General features: G+C 36.7%; 1 protein-coding gene across 7 annotated transcripts in view; it reads left to right on the top strand.

The window, feature by feature from the left end:
• Positions 1-20,763, top strand: part of LOC117407370 (glycogen synthase kinase-3 beta) — a 68,398-nt gene extending 47,635 nt beyond the window's left edge. For 2 of the 7 annotated variants that reach the window (XM_034012341.3, XM_034012340.3), the window contains exons 5-11: positions 1,153-1,283; positions 5,642-5,748; positions 7,113-7,210; positions 10,072-10,179; positions 15,637-15,844; positions 16,650-16,748; positions 17,167-20,763. In XM_034012341.3, coding sequence (XP_033868232.1) covers positions 1,153-1,283; positions 5,642-5,748; positions 7,113-7,210; positions 10,072-10,179; positions 15,637-15,844; positions 16,650-16,748; positions 17,167-17,237 — 822 coding nt within the window. In that variant the 3' untranslated portion in view covers positions 17,238-20,763. The remainder of the gene's footprint in view (positions 1-1,152; positions 1,284-5,641; positions 5,749-7,112; positions 7,211-10,071; positions 10,180-15,636; positions 15,845-16,649; positions 16,749-17,166) is intronic. The other 5 variants (XM_034012343.3, XM_034012345.3, XM_034012347.3 and 2 more) reach the window with 3 other exon arrangements.
• Positions 20,764-21,649: the final 886 nt, after the last annotated feature.

Genomic DNA, 21,649 nt, shown 5'->3' with positions numbered 1-21,649 from the left:
GTAACCATTAAATGATATATGTAGTAGATTGATGCCAGTTTCTATATGTTTTACTGTAGTGTGTATGCCTCGCTTCATTGACTTTCTGGCATGCTTGTGATGCTAGTATACCACTCTGCAGTTAACTTGCATACACCCATGAATCAGGATCTCCTGGGTCTCAGTATTTTACTCCTGTGAAAATTTAAAAGCTTGTACATAGATTACAATATTTCATAACCAGGTATATATTGTAATTAAAACTTAAGCAGGACAGGAGAATTAATTATCTCTAACCTAGCTTGTTTTTTCAGATTAAGTGACATACAATATTGGATTAGCAGCATGTTATTACTTTGGAACACAGGAGTCTAAAGCCTCATGTTTGGTTGCTGAAGTGTTCTGGACAGGACTACAGTACAGTAAATAGAATGTGTTGGTACTGTCAGCCTGGTTCAACTCTTTTTACTCATGACAAGCAGCATCAGTCACGTGCACCTAGGTAATAAACACATTGGCATCTCTGCCCCTCCTTTGTTTCCCAGTTGACAGTGCATATCATCTTGTACTATTTGGTATGTACAGTATCAAAAAATAATTTAAATTTGGTGACTCTGGAGTGACTATCCAGTAGCACATCAAACTGGATGCATTATTTCACTACAATACTTGCAGAAATGTGGGGAAGTGAACAAGTCTGCATTGTTTATTTCCTGCTGCGTTTTGATGAGGAAGTAAGATCATAACAAAGCTTGTAGGCAGCGCCCCTTTCCTTTTTGTGCATTTGAGTAACACAGATGCACCAACAAGACACATTCTTTTTTGTTTCGTTTTTTTTTGGGGGGGGGGCAGCTATGGCACATAATGTGGGCCAGAAATTGCAGGACTGATGTTTACATGGTACACGGCTTTTTAAGTGAGCCTGCTTTGCATCTATGCACTGCCTTGGCTGATATCACTTTCATTAAGACATGTAACTTTTTGTGGAATTGAAAGCTGAAATAGTGCTACTGTTTGATGCTGAAAGTAGCCCTATACTTTTAGCCCAGGTAAACCCAAAATGAAATCGATAATTGCATGTGTTTATTATTTTTATTTTTTTTTGTCTTTCATGTTTTAGTTTTTGCACAAATGCTCAGCATTTTTAATGTCCTCATTCGCTTCTCATTTCAGTTATATATGTATCAACTATTCCGGAGTTTAGCATATATCCATTCCTTTGGAATCTGCCATCGGGACATCAAACCACAGAACCTGCTGCTCGACCCTGAAACGGCAGTGCTCAAGCTTTGTGATTTCGGAAGGTAAGGGAACCTGGAGCAGTGCTCTGCCCCGGTGCCAACAGCACCATTGTTTTTTCCATTATATACCTGAATGCTTGTATTTTTTTATTAAAGGAAGGCTTTGAGGTTCAGTTTGTTAATGCCTATAGGCTGAATGTTATTGAAGTAATTCTTTCCTACTCGCTGCTGATTTTCACTTGTGCCATATTTCAATACTTTTTAAATGAGAATATTCCTTGCGTTTATCTTGCATAGGATTTTAAAAATACTGTTCTTAAATGATCCATTCAGGAAACACTGCAAACCAGATGGCACATATAACTATTGCATGTTAGTTAGCAGACAAAATATATTGAAAGAGCATGTAAGGGACAGACTCGTTATCTGCAGAGTGTGATTTTAACCACTTCAGCTCCAGGCCATACGCAGGTGCATCAAAAGACAAAGCACTTGCCATACCTGTAAAATGCTTGTTTTGCAGTCAGGGGGGTTAGTGGTTGGGGGTTGGGGGTTTGTCTGGTGACATTTTTGTTCAGTCACATTTCGCGCAACATCCCTTTCATCTGCGAGTGCATCAACTGGAAGATGCAGCAGCAAACCATTGGCGATCTAAAGGTGTATATATAGTATTTTCTTTAAATTTTGGTACAGTTTATTTGCACTATTACTTGATTTTACTTTTATCTTATATTGGTATAACTTGCTAAAACTAAATATGTCAACATACAAGATTGATTGAGACACCAGAAGTAAAGATGACTTTGATGCGTCATCGGGGTGTTTTGAAAACCAGGACGTTTTATTTTGTGATGAAGATGAGGACCTGGAGCCGAAACCATCCTTTTGATTTTGCACGGACGTATACAGCAATAGAGGAGTACACTCGGTATGCTTCCAAGGCGTTTCCATTCCTCTGTGTGCTCGCACCAACGAGTGTGTGTCCAGTAGTAGTAGAGTGCATGTTACTGTTTACAGAGCTTATTCTTTTCTTTTTTTATTCATCACAAATCTAGAATGTATTTTCCTATTAAATATATGTATTTAGAAATCTTGTTTGGTCTGTATTAGCCTATACTGTTTACAAATGGTTTTATTGTTCATTGCATGTGCTGCTATTAAAAAAATATATATAAATATATATATTTATTGCGTGTGATTTGTTTTTCAAATAAATATTTCTGTCAAATAAAGTACACATCAAGTGTGTGTGTGTCTTGCTTATTTTACTGTGTTTTACTGGCACACAGAGGCTTAAAGGGCTCATGAAAAATGTTATATAATGTATATTTTATTTTATTTTGAATAGTATTTTATAGCAATTTCAGGATTTAAAATAGCAATTTAAATTATGGTTATTTATATTGGTATAACTATTAGCAACTTGCTAATAAACATGTTAATAATAATAATTTCTGTTAATTGTTAGTTTTAAATAACTTTAGCATAACAGAGGCAGAAGTGTTAAAAGGACTAGGAACTCTTAAAATAAACATTTCCCCTGGGCCGGATGAGATCCTCCCAATAGTACTCCAAGAAATGAAAGTTATTTACAAAACCGCTAACCAAGATCATGCAACAGTCTCTTGACACGTGTTGTACCGACAGACTGGAGAATTGCAAATGTAATACCGATCCACAAAGGGAGACAAAACCGAACCAGGTAACTACAGACCAATAAGCCTGACTTCTATTATATGTAAACTTTATGGAAACTATAAGAAGATCCAAAATGAAAAATTACCTATATGGTAACAATATCCTGGGAGACAGTCAGCATGGTTTTAGGAAAGGGAGATCGTGTCTAACTAACCTGCTTGATTTTTTTCAGGATGCAACATCGACAATGGATAATTGCAAAGCATACGACATGGTTTATTTAGATTTCCAGAAAGCTTTTGACAAAGTCCCGCATAAAAGATTAATTCTCAAACTGAACGCAGTAGGGATTCAAGGAAATACATGGATTAGGGAGTGGTTAACATGTAGAAAACAGAAAGTACTAATTAGAGGAGAAACCTCAAAATGGAGCGAGGTAACCAGTGGTGTACCACAGAGATCAATATTAGGTCCTCTGCTATTCCTAATCTACATTAGTGATTTAGATTCTGGTATAGTAAGCAAACTTGTTAAATTTGTAGACGACACAAAAATAGGAGGAGTGGCAAACACTGTTGCAGCAGCAAAGGTCATTCAAAATGATCTACACAGCATTCAGAACTGGGCAGACACATGGCAAATGACATTTAATAGAGAAAAGTGTAAGGTACTGCACACAGACAATAAAAATGTGCATTATAAATATCATATGGGAGATACTGAAATTGAAGAAGAAATCTATGAAAAAGACCTAGGAGTTTATGTTGACTCAGAAATGTCTTCATCTAGACAATGTGGGTAAGCTATAAAAAAGGCCAACAAGATGCTTGGATATATTGTGAGAAGTGTTGAATTTAAATCAAGGGAAGTAATGTTAAAATTCACAATGCATTAGTAAGATCTCACCTAGAATATTGTGTTCAGTTCTGATCACCGAGTTACAAAAATGATATTGCTGCTCTAGAAAGAGTGCAAAGAAGAGCAACCAGAATTATCCCGGGTTTAAAAGGCATGTCGTATGCAGACAGGCTAAAATAATTGAATCTATTCAGTCTTGAACAAAGAAAACTACACAGTGATCTGATTCAAACATTCAAAATCCTAAAAGGTATAGACAGTGTCGACCCAGGAGACTTTTTTGACCTGAAAAAAGAAACAAGGACTAGGGGTCACAAATGGAGATTAGATAAAGGGTCATTCAGAACAGAAAATAGGAGGCACTTTTTTTACACAGAGAATTGTGAGGGTCTGGAACCAACTCCCCAATAATGTTGTTGAAGCTGACACCCTGGGATCCTTCAAGACGCTGCTTGGTGAGATTCTGGGATCAATAAGCTACTAACAACCAGACGAGGAAGATGGGCTGAATGGCCTCCTCTCGTTTATAAACTTTCTTCTGTTTTTAATATATAATAGGCCAGCTAAAACTGCAAACATCAGAGCCCTATGGATTCTCAATTCCCAGTCCATTATATATTTGAAATTGGTTTAAACTGTTAGTGTAGTAATGTTTAGCAAATTAAATCAGGTAGGTGTATATTAACCACAGTACAGAAGAGCCAGGCTCGTCTGCATTTGTGGTTATAGAGCTTTTAACCTCATCTCACACAATCTCTAATGGCAATGCATCACACAACATTGTCTCTTACATTAGTTTATGAAGAGCTTAACAGTTAATAAACTAAAAAAAATGGTTCTTAAAATAAAGCGTGACCAAAATCTGGGACCTGACTTGCACTTTCATTTTTACGTCTAGAGTTGAAAGGGTTAATGGTAATTTCAGGAAATCCTGGGTTTCAATCCCACCTCTGTCAAAAATTCACTCCCTTACCAAGGGCACATCACTCAACTTCCTTAAGACTGCTTTGAAAATGAGTTCTGCAAAGGAAAACAAAGTATTCTAGTTGCCGTGTAGTCTATAGAGACTCCTTACAGCTCCACTCTGCACATAATTCTTCTGAACTAGACTGTTAAGGGTTAGAGGGCTTTTGGTACAGGCTGTACAGAGCTATGCAAAAAATAAATATGCCTTTTTTAAATATAAAAATAAACATTGAGATGCACACCAGAGTTAATGGGAGAGAATATTTGATTGATTTTTTTTCTTTTTACCTTTTCTGTATTGTGTAAGCTCAGATCTGTGGCTGTATAGTATATTTCATATATACCATCTCCTGCTGCGTGTCTTTGTGGACCAGCACAACTACACTTTGCATGGACAGTACTTTTGATTTTCTAATAATAAAATACTCAGTTGTCTGTCCTGAGGGTGTCTGTTTAAAACCCTCAGCCTGCAAAACTAGCATAACATGGTTCTTGGGCCTGAATACATGCCAAACGATTTCAGTCAAGGAGAAGTTGCCATCTCTATTTCAGCAGTGGAACTTCCTTGGTTATGCAGCATCCTTGATTAATACTGAATGATGGCAAAGATATTTTAGCATTGTTTAAAGATAGCTCCTTGAGCAGTTTCATTTAAGAAGCCGTATTTAAGAAATTGACCAGCTACAGTAGGATCTAAACCCTGTTTTTTGCTTTGAAGGCTATTTAAACCAGTCTTTTGGTTTTTTCAGGATGCCTGAAGCATGCAACAGAGCTTACTGTGTGCCTTGGTAGTGAAGGTGTTTAATAAAACGGAGAAAAGAATAAGTACACTGGGAAGGTCTTGTTAGTTTGCCTCAGGATAGTGGAAAAATACCAAACTATAGCCATGCTTGTATTTACATGGTAATCTTGTCCTTGTTTGGCTGTAGTGTTATAATGGGAATGTTCTTTGATTGCAGTGCAAAGCAGTTGGTCCGAGGAGAGCCCAACGTGTCCTACATCTGCTCGCGGTACTACAGGGCACCTGAGTTGATCTTTGGCGCTACTGATTACACCTCCAGTATAGGTAAGTCCCTGACACTTCAGTTATTTTATTTGTTATAGATGGGTGTGTCAAATACAGAGGTTGGGGACCTGTGTTGTTTAATTTGTGGGTAAATAAGTAGAGTTGTCATTTCTGTTAAGGACTGCACTACATTTAAGGTTAGTGTGATTTAGTCATATGAACCAATTTTGGAGACTTTTTTATGAATGACTTAATATCTATTTTCATAATTCCACTTTATTTGAATCTTCTGCTATTTCGTTCAAAGGAAAAAGAATGTGCAACAGAAATTAATTTGCCACTGAAAACCCTTAGAGGGCCTCTCTGATAAGAGAAGCCCGTCTCCCGGGTTATTTACCAAAACCTATAATCAGGGCTTCTGTTCGGTTTTTATTAATTTCATTTTTCGCTGCTTTTTATTTTTAGCTATTTTTGAGTTATATGTAAGTTGTTTTTTTATTTTTTTCGGGGGGGCTTTCACTTTATATACTGTATGAAATTATTGTTTTTAGTTACTGTACTTATTTTTTTTCTATAACAATATGTATAATAACTGGACAGTACTTGCAAACTTCGATTGTAACTCTTTTGCTGTCTTCCACAACAAAATCCTTATGGTCGGGCATATTCTTCTGGGGTTTTTGTGTGTTTTAGGCATTTTTGTACGCCACAATTTGCAATTCTGTTTTAAATTCCACAAGCGTGTAAATACTCCCTATCGATGTACTGTAATATAGCATTAAATCGCGTGAGCAAGAAAATCTTGTTTTAAATCTCACAAGCATGTTACAATCCTCCAATAGAAATGTATTTATTATTTTTCCCAGAGAAAGAGGTGAAGTCAGCATGAATTGAGTATCCATTTCCAGTGTTTATTGAATGTACACCTATTTCATTTATTTTATTTTTTTTATCAGGTGTTTTATCGTTTTTTATCAGTTAAAACCGAAAATCTGAAGGCTACCTATAATCTAGCATGAAGTCTGGGCGGAAACATAATTGTTTAGTAACAGCAATGCCCTGTGTTGGATCATCATAATCTAAAGTTTACCAAGTTATGAGAAAACTTGATCATTTATGCTTACATTTCATGTAAAAAATACTGCAGTTAAACTACTGTTTAAAATAATATGTCGGCTTTACAGTATTAGATTTTAATTTAATTTGATATACTTTTGATTTATCTATGCAAAGAGGAAGTTGCGAAAACAGATCTGTGGCTCCTGGTGTACAGTTGCTGACTTATTTTATATTTAACTGCTGTGTGAAACTTGTAAGGCCAATTTTTTCACTAAGCATGTGTTTTTGGACAGTATTAATCAGTTGACAAATGCTTAAGATTGATCTGTACTTCTCCCTCTCCCTCTCCCTCCCCCACCCCACAGATGTTTGGTCAGCTGGCTGTGTGTTGGCTGAACTTTTGCTAGGACAACCAATCTTCCCTGGTGACAGTGGAGTGGATCAGCTAGTAGAAATCATCAAGGTAGGCACCTGCAACATGTCTAGTGCCCAGAGCTCTACAACCCTGGTCCTGGAGAGCCCCTGTCCTGCAGGTTTTCTAGGTGTCTACATCATCCATGGCTAAAGATCTGGAACACCTGTTAATCTTGACTAATTAAGCCAACAATTGGTGCAATTAAGTAACTGAGAACTTGGTTAAAACGAAAACCAGCAGACCCAGTAGCTCTCCAGAACCGGTGTTGGAGACCCCCTGCTCTACATGGAAAATAAAGGGAAACATGCATCCCCCTAACACTACAGAATATTTCTCTTACAATATCCATCACCTGGCACTTTGTAAAACTGTGTAGTAGTGATTCGGTTGGTATGATAAGTTTAATTTTGTATCAACTTTCAGTTGTTTTTGACGTCCTAGTCAGTTTTCAGTGAAACCGGCATGAAAGATTAAAACTGAAAAAAACAAACTGCGCAGCCAAGGGAACAAGACATACAATTGTTACAAACCATATTTTTTTAAACTGATCAATAAGCTCAATACTGTGTTAATGCATCTCAGATGTATTGTACAATGTTGAGAGAATAAAATACTAAATTAAACATTCAACTTTTATTTATTTTCCTGGTGCCCCCGTTTTGCCACGGCAAATCACATGCAAATCACATGCAAATCACATGTGACTAAAATATGAGCTCATGGTTTTAAAAATTTGAAATGATTTAATCAGCTTGTTGGCTTCAAAGGCACAGATGTTTGGCAAGATTTAAAAATAGTTTCTCGGCAAAAAACTAAAGCTATAACTCAGGCCCGATGCCAGCACCCCAAAAAACATACACAAAGTTCTTGTTTACTATGCTGGTTTTATTATAGCCCGTTACTATAATACATATGACTCTATAGTAAAGCCATTACACATGAATCAATTTGCTGACAAAATGCAGCAACAAAGTAATCGGAGAAATAAAACCCACGTCAATACACGCACAGTAAATGAAGCTGCCTTAACCTGACCTGCTCACAGAAGCATCTCATTTTAAAGCAGTTTCCAGATATTTGTGATTTGGTTTGGAATGTTATGCAAATATTAGTTTCGGTTTGGGAAACTGTTGCATCCCTACTGGTGTAGTGAAATATGCATTTCAGCAGTAATACAAAACACTCAAGGTAAGTAGTATTTGCCTATGACCTTACACCCCACAAGATTACAGTGCATGTGTAATGTATCAAAATAAATACATTTTATTTTAAATCACACTTCTGGTACTCATCCAGAATTATTTCTAAAGATTTGTTTTTCAGTATTTGTTTGATTTATTTCATATTATCTTTTTGTATGTTATTGAATCATTTATTTATTTTTGTTTTAAATCTAGAGATATGCGAAGCAGCCTTTCCGTATGTCGCACATATTTTACATATTCGTGATGGTGATCTCCTTCATCATACGTTGATGTTCAGAAGTTAAGCTTCCTACTAATACATTGTATCATGAATGTGTGTTTGTTGTAAGACTTGCACATGGTCCACTTGCCAAGTCTCAATCCCTTCCTGTAATTATAGGAAAGCTTTTATGCTGCTCCTACTATAGATGTTTGTCAGAGATATAGGATGACTTATGTTGTGGGACAGGGTGGAGCGCTGTTGTCTTCAGATAAAAGCATCAGGCTTTTACCCGCTGGGTCAGAGAGTTCAAAATGGCAGTCGAAGTACAGTGGGAGGAGCAGTAAAATAACCTCTGGCATGATGAGTTTTTAGAATTCTTACAAGGGCCTTGTTCCATTAAAACAGGTTAGTTGGTATGTGCAAAACCAGAGGTTTGCACTGCCAGCCCAATTGTGTTGTGCAGCTTTTTTTTCTACTTTTGAGTCTGGGTTCTGAGGTTCTATTCATTTACAGTGAATAAATAAGTATTGCATACACATACCATGCATGCACGGCTGTTTAGTTTATTAAAGATGTTTTTAACTTGGGCTATTAAGCTTAATTTTAATTGAGTCTGCTGTCATTGAAGTTGGTAAGGCTGCCTGTGTGTAACTGCCCTAATTACTGATCCAGGACTAGCTGTCTCCCCATCAGCAGCAATTGTACAGGCTTCTCAGCATCTAAATTGCGCAGTATAGCCGCATAAAGAATCATTGAAATGTATTTGCTGACTTTTGTAAATGATTCACATACACATTACTATGCTAGTACAGTATACACCCTCAGCCACAGCTGTGTACAATTGCGAGCTAAACTGTAAATCTGTACAATAAAAATGTTGATCGCTATCACCTACAACCACCATACAGTATGTACATGGACAGATATTCTATTATCAATAATTTGTGCGTAAGATTGTTTTAACCAAGTTCGTCCCAATTACACAAGTGGTTCTTTATATATACTGTAAAGTAGAGTACAAATATTTATAACCCCTTTGCAACAGTCCAGTAGGGGGACAGAGTAATAGGGCACTGGGCAGCACAGCAGACAAATCCGAAAAAAGGAAAGCAACCAATACAAGAGTTTTCTGGGCAATCAGTCCAAAGACCAGTTTATCTGATTGATGCTTGATGTGTTGGTTGTCATTTTACAGTATCTCTGGGGAATACTTGTTGCATTGACTTGAAATTAGGACCAAATTGGGTAAGAAGGCTATTTAGATATTTAATATAAATAAAGAAAGATAGCTATGGAAACCATCTTGGAGTTTTTTCCAATACCATGTTTACTCCTAAACCCCTGAAAGAATGTCTTTCAAATTATATCAGCTGATTTAAATTGAGGAGATCTGATCAAAGTGAACTGAATTGACCGTGTACCTTTACTGTACTGTATGTAAAACTCAAATGGACGGACACTTTATCCCCATTACTATTAATCTCCCTTTGTCGATTTTTCAGGTTCTGGGAACGCCGACAAGGGAACAGATTCGAGAGATGAATCCAAATTACACTGAATTCAAATTCCCTCAGATTAAGGCACATCCGTGGACTAAGGTGAGTCAACAGGTACAGGAAACATTTACTACTTTCAATACATTGTTTTAACAACTGGCATGCACTGGCATACTTTAATAATAATAATTCTTATTATTACTGCTACTACTGCTGCTTTTTCAATTTGTTCAATTTATTAGGGGTGCACCGATAATCTATAGCCTATCGGCTTCGCATCGATATAAGGAAAAAAAACCACAATCGGCAATCGCCAGTTTTTGTTATTTTAGCCGATTAATATACACCGATATTCATGCTTGAATTTTTTCCATCACACAATGTAATGTTTGGTCAGGCGCCCGCTTATTAATGACGCAAGAACACTGATACACAAATTTTCCCAGTGCTGTGTAAGATGCAATCAACCTGCAGTAAATACGTCTCAAAAGAGCTGTGTTTAGATTTTTTTAAAATATCTGCAGACAACAATAGGATAGCAAGTTGAGTGCAACAGAACAGACTTGATGCTACATTAAATCCAACGATGAATTGTGAGTAAAATATTATGATGCTTTAAAAAAAAAAAAAAAAAACAGGTTGAATCCTAAATAACTGATGGTTTAAGTTGGTATTATTACTCGTAGTTTAGAGTACATGTAACAGTCGCCGTAAGTAATGCTTTGTAGTTGGTTTCAGTCTGACAAAACTGTAATAAATATAGGGGTGTTTATTATTCGTAAGAAAATAGTATTAACCAGGCAAATTATTGTTCAAATGCAGCATCGATGTGCGGTTAGTTAGAAAAAATGCTTCTGCGATGTCTCTGCTCTGTCTCTCTCTCGTTGGAAGCTTGGCATCACCTCAGCTCCTCCTCCGTGTGGTAGCTCACTTGATCAAATCCTTAATGTTGAACAATTTCAGTAAAAAAAAGCACTATTTTTAAAGTCTACAGACTACAGCAGCAATGACAACAATCTCCCTAACTTCCAACTAGTTGTGGGCTCTCTAAACGTTAAGTGGGAATTACCTTTTATTACATTTATAACCCCTTTGCAACAGTCCAGTAGGGGGACAGAGTAATAGGGCACTGGGCAGCACAGCAGACAGGGGGACAGAGTAATAGGGCACTGGGCAGCACAGCAGACAAATCCCTAAACGTTAAGCGGGAATTACCTTTTGTAATTCTTGTTTGTTTTGTTTAATCTGCATTGCTTGCGGGTTATGACATCTTTTTGTTTTTGATTAAGTGAACGATTTTTTGGGCTGCATTTTGAAGCAGTGTATGCTTAAAATAAGAATTTAACAAACGTTGTTGTAGTTGACATTGCTTAGGCCACGTTTTTTTTCTACTGTACAATATAGGTCGAAGTTATAATACGCAATGTTTGACAGCAAGTGGCTATAGAAGTTAATGTCACATTATATATTTTTTCTACAGAAGTGTTTTTACTAGTACAAATGCAAAGTGTTATTTTTGTGTGACTTGTAAAACAAATGTGTAAATTGCTGTCAAGCACACACTATAATACTACGTTATTGTTTGTATTCATTTTCTGAAGTAAATGCAACAAGTAAACAATACCTGTTCATTTTTGTCATAAATACAAGTAAACGATGTCTGTTAATTTTTTTTAACATTTATAATTAAACAGTTTAAATATAGACCCTGTGTCTTGTTCTAGTAGTTTCCAATAGCTTACCTGCACTGTCTATTATTATCGGTATCCTGACGGTATCGGCCGATCAGGGTAGGTAACCTTCAGCTATCGGTATCGGCCAAGAAATCTTTATTGGTGCACCCCTACAATTTATTTAAGTTGCCCATTTCAGTTCTGTGATTCTTGTGTGTGCTAGAAAAATTGCAAGTAGCTCCATACTATGTCCATTTTATGCAATTATGTGTGTTTTTATGTCTAAATAACTGTAATATGTTATGTGTTTTTATTTTATTTATTATTTTGTTATGAAAGACTGCTATTAACTCTGGTGACAAACTTGTCTTGGGGTGGGGGGATTGAGTCTGCAGTGTCTTTTGAACTGAGATTGCAGAGATTATCAAACAGAAGTTTTGTTTTTGATTTTTTAACATGTGTTGCCAACCTTTGACTTTGTTCTCATGCTGATGCCCAAAGTGTTGCCACCAGCATGACACAAGGATTTAAATCCAGACAAGATCACAGTAAATAAGTGTGCATAACAGGTGTTCTTGGTTAATTCCAGTAGGACTGCCAATGCATAATTTAGTATTGCCACATTTAGCTTTTATAAATTATTTTAGAAATATTTTAAAAATAACAATAAACGCCTGCATTACCCCATATCGATGACACAGATTCACATTCATTTTTATTTCATGATTTACAAATCAATTCAATCCGGTATGCCTTTCCCCTTGTTTTCATTCACAATCTTGTTTGTTTGTCTTGTATATCCCAATACAATGTACATTTAATGCTTATATTAAGTATTACAAATCTAGCTGCTGCTTTCAAATTGTCAACCTTTTGGAGCCACACAGATCAGACATTAGATTTAAAACAGTGAACGAACTATACAAGTACATCGAATAGTCAGTGCTTCTGGTGCCCACTTGTGTCTGAATCATGGCTCTGCAACTTTTGGTGCACAGTCAGTCAATACAAGACCAAGAACAAAAAAATGAAACAAAATATGTTTGCCATTGATTTCTTCTGAATCTTCTGTAAGGATGTGTAGAAACAGAATCTCCCAGCAAGGACATGTTAAGGACGTTTTTCTTCTTTTCTACAACGCATGAGGTAGTAACCCAGGAGCTAAGAAATGCACTTCTACCTGACCTTAATTCAATTTGAGGCATTCTGTACCAAAATACCCTTTATGCAAAATAGTTAACTACTGTAATACTGTTTCAGCTTGTTGCATTACTTGGCAGATTTGAAGCACTTTTTAGGCTGGAAATGCTATGTAGACGGAATTTTGCAGAACATCCTTAGTTTGTGTGTGTTCGATAAATAACTGGGTTAATAATTTCAGGCTATAAAGCACGGCTGATGAATTGACAGCATCAGATTTTTCCTAAAGGAAAGACATGTGGCATAGTGTACATGTCTACGGTACTATTTTTGTATGATGAGAATCAGATATTCAGGTGGCGCCTGGAGAGAAGGAGATTCAGCTTCCAGTTACCTTTTTTAAGATTACTTTTAACATTTAGGCTGTAGAAACAGTGGCAGAGGAAGAGAAAGATAGGCCCTAGCGCAGGACCTTATTGTGCCCCCCCAACCCCCCTACAAAACTTGAATGGAACATGTGCTTATAAACATAAAACATGCAAAGTCAAGTGTTCTGTATGTAACAATATTGAAACGTCAGATTAAAGCTGGTAAGGGTTTTCTGCCACCCTGGCTTCTTATAATGTTGTTGTTGTTGTTGTTGTTGTTGTTGTTGTTGTTGTTGTTGTTGTTGTTATTATTTATTTCTTAGCAGACGCCCTTATCCAGGGCGACTTACAATTGAAAGCGAGTATCACAGTTCTGTTGTTGTTGTTGTTGTTGTTGTTATTTGGTTACAAACATTCCCAATATGTGAAAGTTTATATAAATAATCAAGACTTGCAGAACAGGAAAAAAAAAAAAAAAACATGATTGTGGCAGTAGTCATTGTAAACTTGGTTGCTTTTCTGCAAAGGAGAATCTGCCCCTAACCAGTTCGTCATCAGCATGCGCATAAAAGCTCCGTGTGTTATTCTTTCATGTCGCTTCTTTTTGTTTCGGCTGCTCATTCAAGCGCTGGGAGGCCGAAACGGGAGTGGACTGCTTAGAGCCTGGAGGAAGGGCTGCCTTCAGCCATGGATTTCCTGAGGTTTCCCCTTAAAAAATTTAAAAATATGTGAGTAGGGGGTTTTTCTTTACCCGAGTGCTGAGCGGTTCGTATTTAGTTCTGCGGGGTGAGTGGTCAGGTTGGAGCGGCTGGGCTCTCTCCCCAGCACAGTCATGCTCTGGGGGACGGGTCGTGTCTCAGCTGCTGATTTTCATTAATTTCAATATTTGGGGGGATAGGTGGCAGGTACCACTGTCCAGCGTGTTAATTATTTATTATTATTCATTCATGGTTTGGCAGCCTCGTCTTTTCGGGGGGAGGTGGCCCATAGCCACTTCCTATCTGCGGCACTGGGATGCATGTAACTGTTCATGTTTTCCCAGCTGGCCTCACGCAGGTAGCCGTCGTGCATCCACGGACGAGGCTTCAGGCCAAATTTGTCTTTCACTCGGGCCTGACTGCCCTTCACAGTTCATAAATCATCTGCAATTGCATTCATCATCATCATTCATTCATTGCCATTCGTTCATAGCGGATTCTCCGTGCTGAACAGTAGAAGCTAGTTTAGAGATCAGTACTTTTCACTCCAGGCTCACCTGTCCCAGTAGAAATGAACCACAATGGAAATTGTATTAATAATTGGAGCTTGTGAAAGACAATTGGCAACAGTGCAGCAGTGTGGAGTAGTGGTTAAGGCTCTGGACTCCTGACCAGAGGGTCGTGGGTTCAATCCCCAGTGAGGGACACTGCTGTTGTACCCTTGAGCAAGGTACTTTACCTAGATTGTTCCAGTAAAAAAACCCAACTGTTTAAATGGGTAATTGTATGTAAAAATAAAGTGGAATAATGTATAATGTGATATCTTGTAACAATTGTAAGTCGCCCTGGATAAGGGCGTCTGCTAAGAAATAAATAATAATAATAATTGAGATCTGAGACTAGATGATGCTGTCACTTGTGTGATAATTGGTAGGAGATCAAGCTACCACCACACACATTCACAGATCTGTATCTGCAAGGTGATTTATGTTCAAGAAGACTTGTATCCATTGTGCTGTTTTTGGTTATGAAATAGTTTTCTTTTTTTTTGCATTGCATTTTAATTTTTTCTTTACGTTATACAGAACTGTACTTTTTTATTATTTGTTATTTGCCAAAAACATTGTAATCCAAGTGCCATGATAGAGATCTGTTACCCAATATGTACATGTTTGACTTCAACAGGGTTTCAAACGAGAACAAACTAGAACAGTTGAGTCTGCAATAATAAATTGGGTGGTTTCTTAAATTTACTGACATATTGGATCAACCCTACATGAAAACCTTTTGTGTGCAATTTCCCTCAAGAAAAATTGAGTTGTCACCAGAGGTTAATGCCCATAAAGTAATTTGTTGGGTGTATGGGTTCTTTTTGTTTGTGGTGTTTTTTGTTTTTTTTTGTTTGGTGGGGATACCTGACATTGTTCATTCTGTAGTAAATTTAGTCAGACCTGTTTCTATCTATGTAAGGTTCTGCATAGAATGAGATGCTTAACCCAGTGGGTTTACTTTTCTACTTGATTGGAAGGCTAAATGCATTCTTTCTCTTACAGAGTTGAACTTTGTCAGCTAAGGGAATTTCTCACTTCATTCTTTTTGTTTATTTTTGTTTGTTATAAATTTTCTTTTAATGTCACAATTGACTTGCTTTCCGTAGTCTATATACTTATCTTACCAATGACAAATTTTCAGCCTTCTGTCGCTCGGTTCCAGGTCTTCCGGCCTCGGACCCCCCCGGAGGCCATTGCTCTGTGCAGCCACCTGCTAGAGTACACCCCCACTGCCCGCCTGACACCACTGGAGGCGTGTGCACACTCGTTCTTCGATGAGCTACGGGACCCAAACCTCAAGCTACCAAACGGACGGGAGAAACCTTCTCTCTTCAACTTTACCACTCAAGGTAAGGAACAGCTTAAAGCAGGGCTACTCAACCCTGGTCCTGGAGGGCCGCTGTCCCTCCTGGTTTTTGTTCCAACTGTACTTTATTGGACCAATGAAGTGCTTATTAGAAGCTTAATTGACCCAATTAATCAATTTAGTGTACAGTTAGAACAAAAACCAGGAGGGACAGCGGCTCTCCAGGACCAGGGTTGAATAGCCCTGGCTTTAAGGTTGCTACCCACCAGATGCGATGCGACAAGCGAAACTGTGCAGCGATATCTTTCACACCACAGGCGACACAGGAGCGGCACCAGAGCGACGCAAAATAAATAGAATTGAATCCTGTTTTTTGCGGTTTTGGAATTACAACTAGGGAATTGACCAATCACTTTAATGCACGTGGTCCAGCAGGGTGAAGCAATACCAGTCTTGATCATAGCTTTGTCAATAGCAGTTTTGAATAGTTATATAGATCTGGCAGTTTTCAAACCAGTCGCATCGCCTCTGTGTTGCTTTTGGCATGTGTGGTCAAGTCGCTGTCGCCCAATATAAAAATCGCATCGCTACTGGTGTGTGGCAGCCTTTACAATGCCAGTCAATAGCTAGTTGTTGCTAGTAGCTTACTATTTTAGATGGCAGCCAGTAGCCACACAATTGTATAGAAATTGCCTCTTTTTTTTTTTTTCTTTCCCCAAATGGGTCTACATCTGTAACACCTCCCAATGTTTCATGTACTGGTTCAAATATGCTGCTATTTTAATACTTGAGACTAAGGTTTAATTTATTTATGTATGTATTTATCCCCCCCCCCCCCCCCCCAACAGAGCTGTCTAGCAATCCTTCCCTGGCTGCAATCCTTATCCCAGCTCACGCACGAAATCAGGCCAGCACCTCAACCCCCACAAACGCCTCTGCATCCACAGGTGAGTGGAACACACCTGCATTTGAGTGAAACCACCCGCAGGTGTCCTTCTAGGTTATATTCATGAATTGCTGATTTGTTTAACAAAGTTAAAGAAGATATCAAACATTTTTTTTGTTTTTATAAATAACATACATTGACAAAGCTTTGTGAATTAATATTATAGTTCTGTCACACCGCAAAGAATGAATAACTGGCTCTCCTCGTAGGCTTGTTCTTGCCTATCAGATGTCTGGTCTTCTCAAGCCAAACATTCAGAACCGAGACAGTGATAGCAACTGGTTAAACATTTCTAATGATCATATAGCTAAAACACTACTGCAGAGTTAAATACTACATTAACGACTGCCTACCTCAAAGCACCACAAAGACCTTGCTTAACCTTAGCTTTTTTTTATTTATTTATTTTTCTTCTACAGAAGCTAACGCAGGAGATCGTGGCCAGACCACCAACGCAGCTTCTTCAGCATCTGCATCAAACTCTACCTGAAGCCGACGAATGGAGTCAGAGCCAAATCTGAGTCGCAAATAAATCAAACCTAAAAACAAACAAATATTGAGAGAGAAGCCCTGTTCATTAATGTTTTTTTATTTGTAAAATAACATATAAATACAATTTTCATTTTGTGCTCATCAAGGGGATCTTGGAGGAATGCGGAGCAGTATATACACGTTTCTCCATTGACAATCTTTTTATTGAAGTTATGACAACGTTGTAGCAACCCACCCTCAACCTGCAAAACAAGATATCAACCACCACCCTCATTTCTCCTTTCTCCTTTCTCCTTTCCCCAGATGCTATTCTTTTCTCTTATCCTTAATATACCTGGCATTGTGGAGCCTCATTGGAAACAGGACAGAGTTTTCCATTCAGCATTGTTTGTGGTTTATAAAATAGTGCACAGCTTGAATTTGGTTGGGAGCACAGAGTAAAATAATTATATTGACAAGCAATATAATTATTTGTTTTTCAAATAGCCTACAGGTAGCAGACCCCTGTTTTTAAACTGAGGAGCCTGGATTTTTGCTCATGCCATTTTTATGGATGGCTACATTATTATTATTATTATTATTATTATTATTATTATTATTATTATTATTATTATTATTATTACAATTGCTGTTTTTATATATATATAATTTTTTTTTTTTTTGTAATTCATTAGGACTTGTGAATCCAAAAATGTCTACTTGCTTTTGTTTTGTGTATATATAAATACTTATGTATACAGTTTCTATATAGTTTGAAGTATATATATATTTACAAATATATATACAAATTAGTTTCCTTTCAACTAACACAGTAGGTCAGATGCTAAAAACTACAGCTAACGCAGACACAGTATGTGTTGTTTTTTAAACAGTGTTATTTCAGTTAGGCTGCTGCATTTTCAGACTTCCAAGCCGCTTTTAATGTATTTTTTTTTTCTTTTTGACATGTTAGTCACACATTTTAGATCATATTGTAATCTTTTATCTTTTATTTATTAATGCATGTGATTGTCAGCAGAAACCTGCTTTTTATATGAATCTATCATGGTAAAAAAAAGAAAAAAATTAAATACAAGCTTACTGCACCACTATTACTGTACTGTACTGCTATAAAGCGTAATGGAAGAGACAGTTTTATTTAATTTGACTTGAGTTTTATGGTGAATGTGCGTTTTTAGTATGAGGTTTTAATAAAGGAATGATGCTTTAGTCCCATATTCTGGAGACCTATTTAATTGCTGTTACATACTAAAACAACAAACCTAGTTTTTTTGGGAGGGGAGGGGGTAGTAGGGCTTATTTGAAACATGCCTTTCAGTAGAAACGCATAGGGTTCCTTTTAGGGAAAGAGAGACAACTTTTGTGCAAGTTCAGATGCAACTAAACAAAGTAAATTGTAGCTCCGAGTGAATTGAATGCACAGTTTGAGCAGCATGCATCAGAAGTCTGTCAGTATTGTTTGGTTTTTTTTGTTTTTTTTTAATATATAAATGTGGCGGAGTCAACAAAGTAACCTTCTAAATCTAGTGAACATATGTGAAATGAAATTGTGGTAGTATGTAAAGCTGCTTATTACTGTATTGCAGTGAAATCCACCTGGTACATAGAGCTCATGAATAAGAACATGCAGAGAAGATGAGGATCGTTGTAAAGAACACAAACGGTCACTCTTACTCCAGTAGTGTATGTTTTGGAGTGCTACCTAGATATCGCTTCTGAAAAGCCCTCAGTAAAGAGGTGGCAGGAAGCCTTTCCAAGGGTCACTGTTGTTGTATTGTTACACAATTATTTTTCAAGCCAACAATCATGATTTTCTGGTTTAAATGCTTATGTAAAAATAGAAGATCTGCAATAAATCTCCACCATGTAAAAAAAAAAAAAGTCTGAGAGAATTTTAAAATGGAGGAAGAAACTGCTGCTATCCAAGCAGTGCTGGCTGTGATAGCCAACTGATCCAACCAGTAGTGAAGGAATCAGAGCTTCAATCCATGTGGGTTATGGTATACATCCTGCTTTTCATTCAGTACAATCCTCTACCATGAAATCAAAAAATAAACTTATTACCACTTATATTTGTGTATTCTAGCTGCTCCTCACCAAATTCAGGCTTGTTGTTTTTTCTTTTTTTATTGTGTACGGTATATAAATATGTGGACCCAAGAACTGTTAGGAGCAAAAACAAACAAAAAATTAAAAAAAAATTCAGGGTAAATAAATCTGTTTATTCAAAATGTAGATGAGCTTTTCAAAGCTACTGTAAAGTAGGTGCCGGCTATATTATTGTAACAATAACTAGCGATGTCTAGTGTATCTATAGTTTAGAGTGCCTTTGCATCCAATGTTTGAACATATATATTTTTTCTTTCTTGCCCCTTTAACCCTTTGAGTGCTGTTGAAGTGTAGGTCAAATTGTATTTACCCAGTGTAGTTTACAGGGATTTTAGTTTAGATTTTAATGTGTTTCAGTCCAGTTTTTACAATCTGAGCACAATCATTCCAGGTTATCAAATTGGATTGTTCAGTGAATTTAATGTGTGTTAGAAAGGTTTAACCATTCGCATCACAGAATGCCTTCTGTAATTTGGGTGTTTTAAGTTAAGGTTCCGTGTTGTTTCTATTGCAATAGTGTTATGTTGTTGTTTCTTTTTGTTTGTTTGTTTTTTATGAAAATACAAGGACAAAAAGGTCATTTATTTACAGTTTGTCACTTTTGACACTTAGTAAAATGGTGTCAAAGCACACGTGCTCTTTTGTTGCCTATGGTATCAGTATTGGTTGTGGGATGGGTAACCTGTTTAGTTTGGGGCAATCTTTATCTTTTAAAAGTTAACCCCAGTCTGATCTTTCCCCAGAGTTATCAAGTTCAGTTGTTTAGGATTCATTGGTTAAATGTTTTTTCTATCAGATTGACCGCGCATGTCAGTTCAGCCACCCCCTCTCCTCTCTGTCCTGTTTCCAAGGTGGATGTGTTACGATAATAGAATAAGGCAATAATAATTACTCTTGGATTTCTTTTTTTTTTAATTTGTTTTTTCACTGAAGTACATTCATTCAGCAGCACTCAAAGGGCTAAGTAACATGTAGCTCCTCTTGTGATTCTGATATAAAATATTGCTTGCTTGTAATATTCGCACTCATAGATGTGTTGCTATTGGATCACATGGCCTGTAAAACTAAAGTGTGACCATTTCCATGTCTACAAAATAAATAAATAAATAAAGGACTGTGGGTTATATACAGACTATCGCATACACTTGTGAAAAAAGCTGTCTGAAAAAACAAAACCTGTATAACATTATTACTACTTGAATGCCTCTGTTTGTGACTGAATTTTTATTTCATTTTAATATAAACCTTTTTTTTCTGTGAAAGTATGCTTAATGTTTTTTTCCCCACTTTCCTGTAAATAAATCCATTTTGTTCTTCAGTGTGACTTGGTTTAAAAAAAAAAAAAAAAAAATAGTTAACCGGTACTGTAATAATTTGCATTAAATAAAGTAGGTTAGCCTGGAAAGTAAAGTAAATTTGCTGTTTTTGTGTGTTTTTTTTTTTGTTTTTTTTTTTAATATATATATTTTTTATTCTTCCTATTTGATGCTCACTTTGTTTTCCTGTTCGCGAACAACTGCTACAGCAGCATAATAGGTACTGTACTTCCAGAGTAATGGTGCAAAGACACTTTAACGCAATCTTTTGGCCAAGTGTAGTTCTGGCAAATAAAGCCAGTCAGTATTTTGAGAACAGACATTCCTTAGGGCACAGAATTTAAATCTTTGAACTACTTTTGGTTTATATCTGGTCCGTGATTGGTTGGCTAGAAGGCTCTTATTTTCAGAACCCAAAAGACCAGGGTCATACATTATGAGAATTTTGCCTGCAAGTCACACCCCAAAATGGAATATTTATTATGGAAGTTGTTTCCCCATTTTAGGGTAAGGTATATTTGAAAAGCTTGTCAAATGCCACCGTCTTTTTTTTGTTTTTTTTCTCCCATGTGTATCGGGTCCCATGTAGGTCCACTTGGGCAATTTTATTTGTTAGAAGCTATTTATTGTGGTTTAGTTCATAACACAAATGTTATATATATATATATATATATATATATATATATATATATATATATATATATATATATATATATATATATATAAAATATGAATGTGGCAATATTTTTATTTCTGCAAAATTAACCTATGATAGTTTCAATAAAAGATTAAAACTTCCAGAGTAAATATTTCATACCAGTATTTATACTATCAATGTAGCTGCTGCCTCTGATCTGTGGAAGGTTATAAAAACAGGGTGCCACTAAACTGGAGGACAAATTCAATGTGAAGGGTTTTTCTTTTGTTTGTTTAAACTGAGACATGGTTTTCTAAATTGAATTGAGGACAGGGTTTCCTTGAACAG

This window comes from Acipenser ruthenus, chromosome 8, assembly GCF_902713425.1.
Source record: "Acipenser ruthenus chromosome 8, fAciRut3.2 maternal haplotype, whole genome shotgun sequence".
In the NCBI taxonomy this organism is placed as follows: domain Eukaryota; kingdom Metazoa; phylum Chordata; class Actinopteri; order Acipenseriformes; family Acipenseridae; genus Acipenser; species Acipenser ruthenus.
The sequence above is the reverse complement of the archived record's forward strand: the minus strand, read 5'-3'. Positions and strand labels throughout refer to the sequence as shown.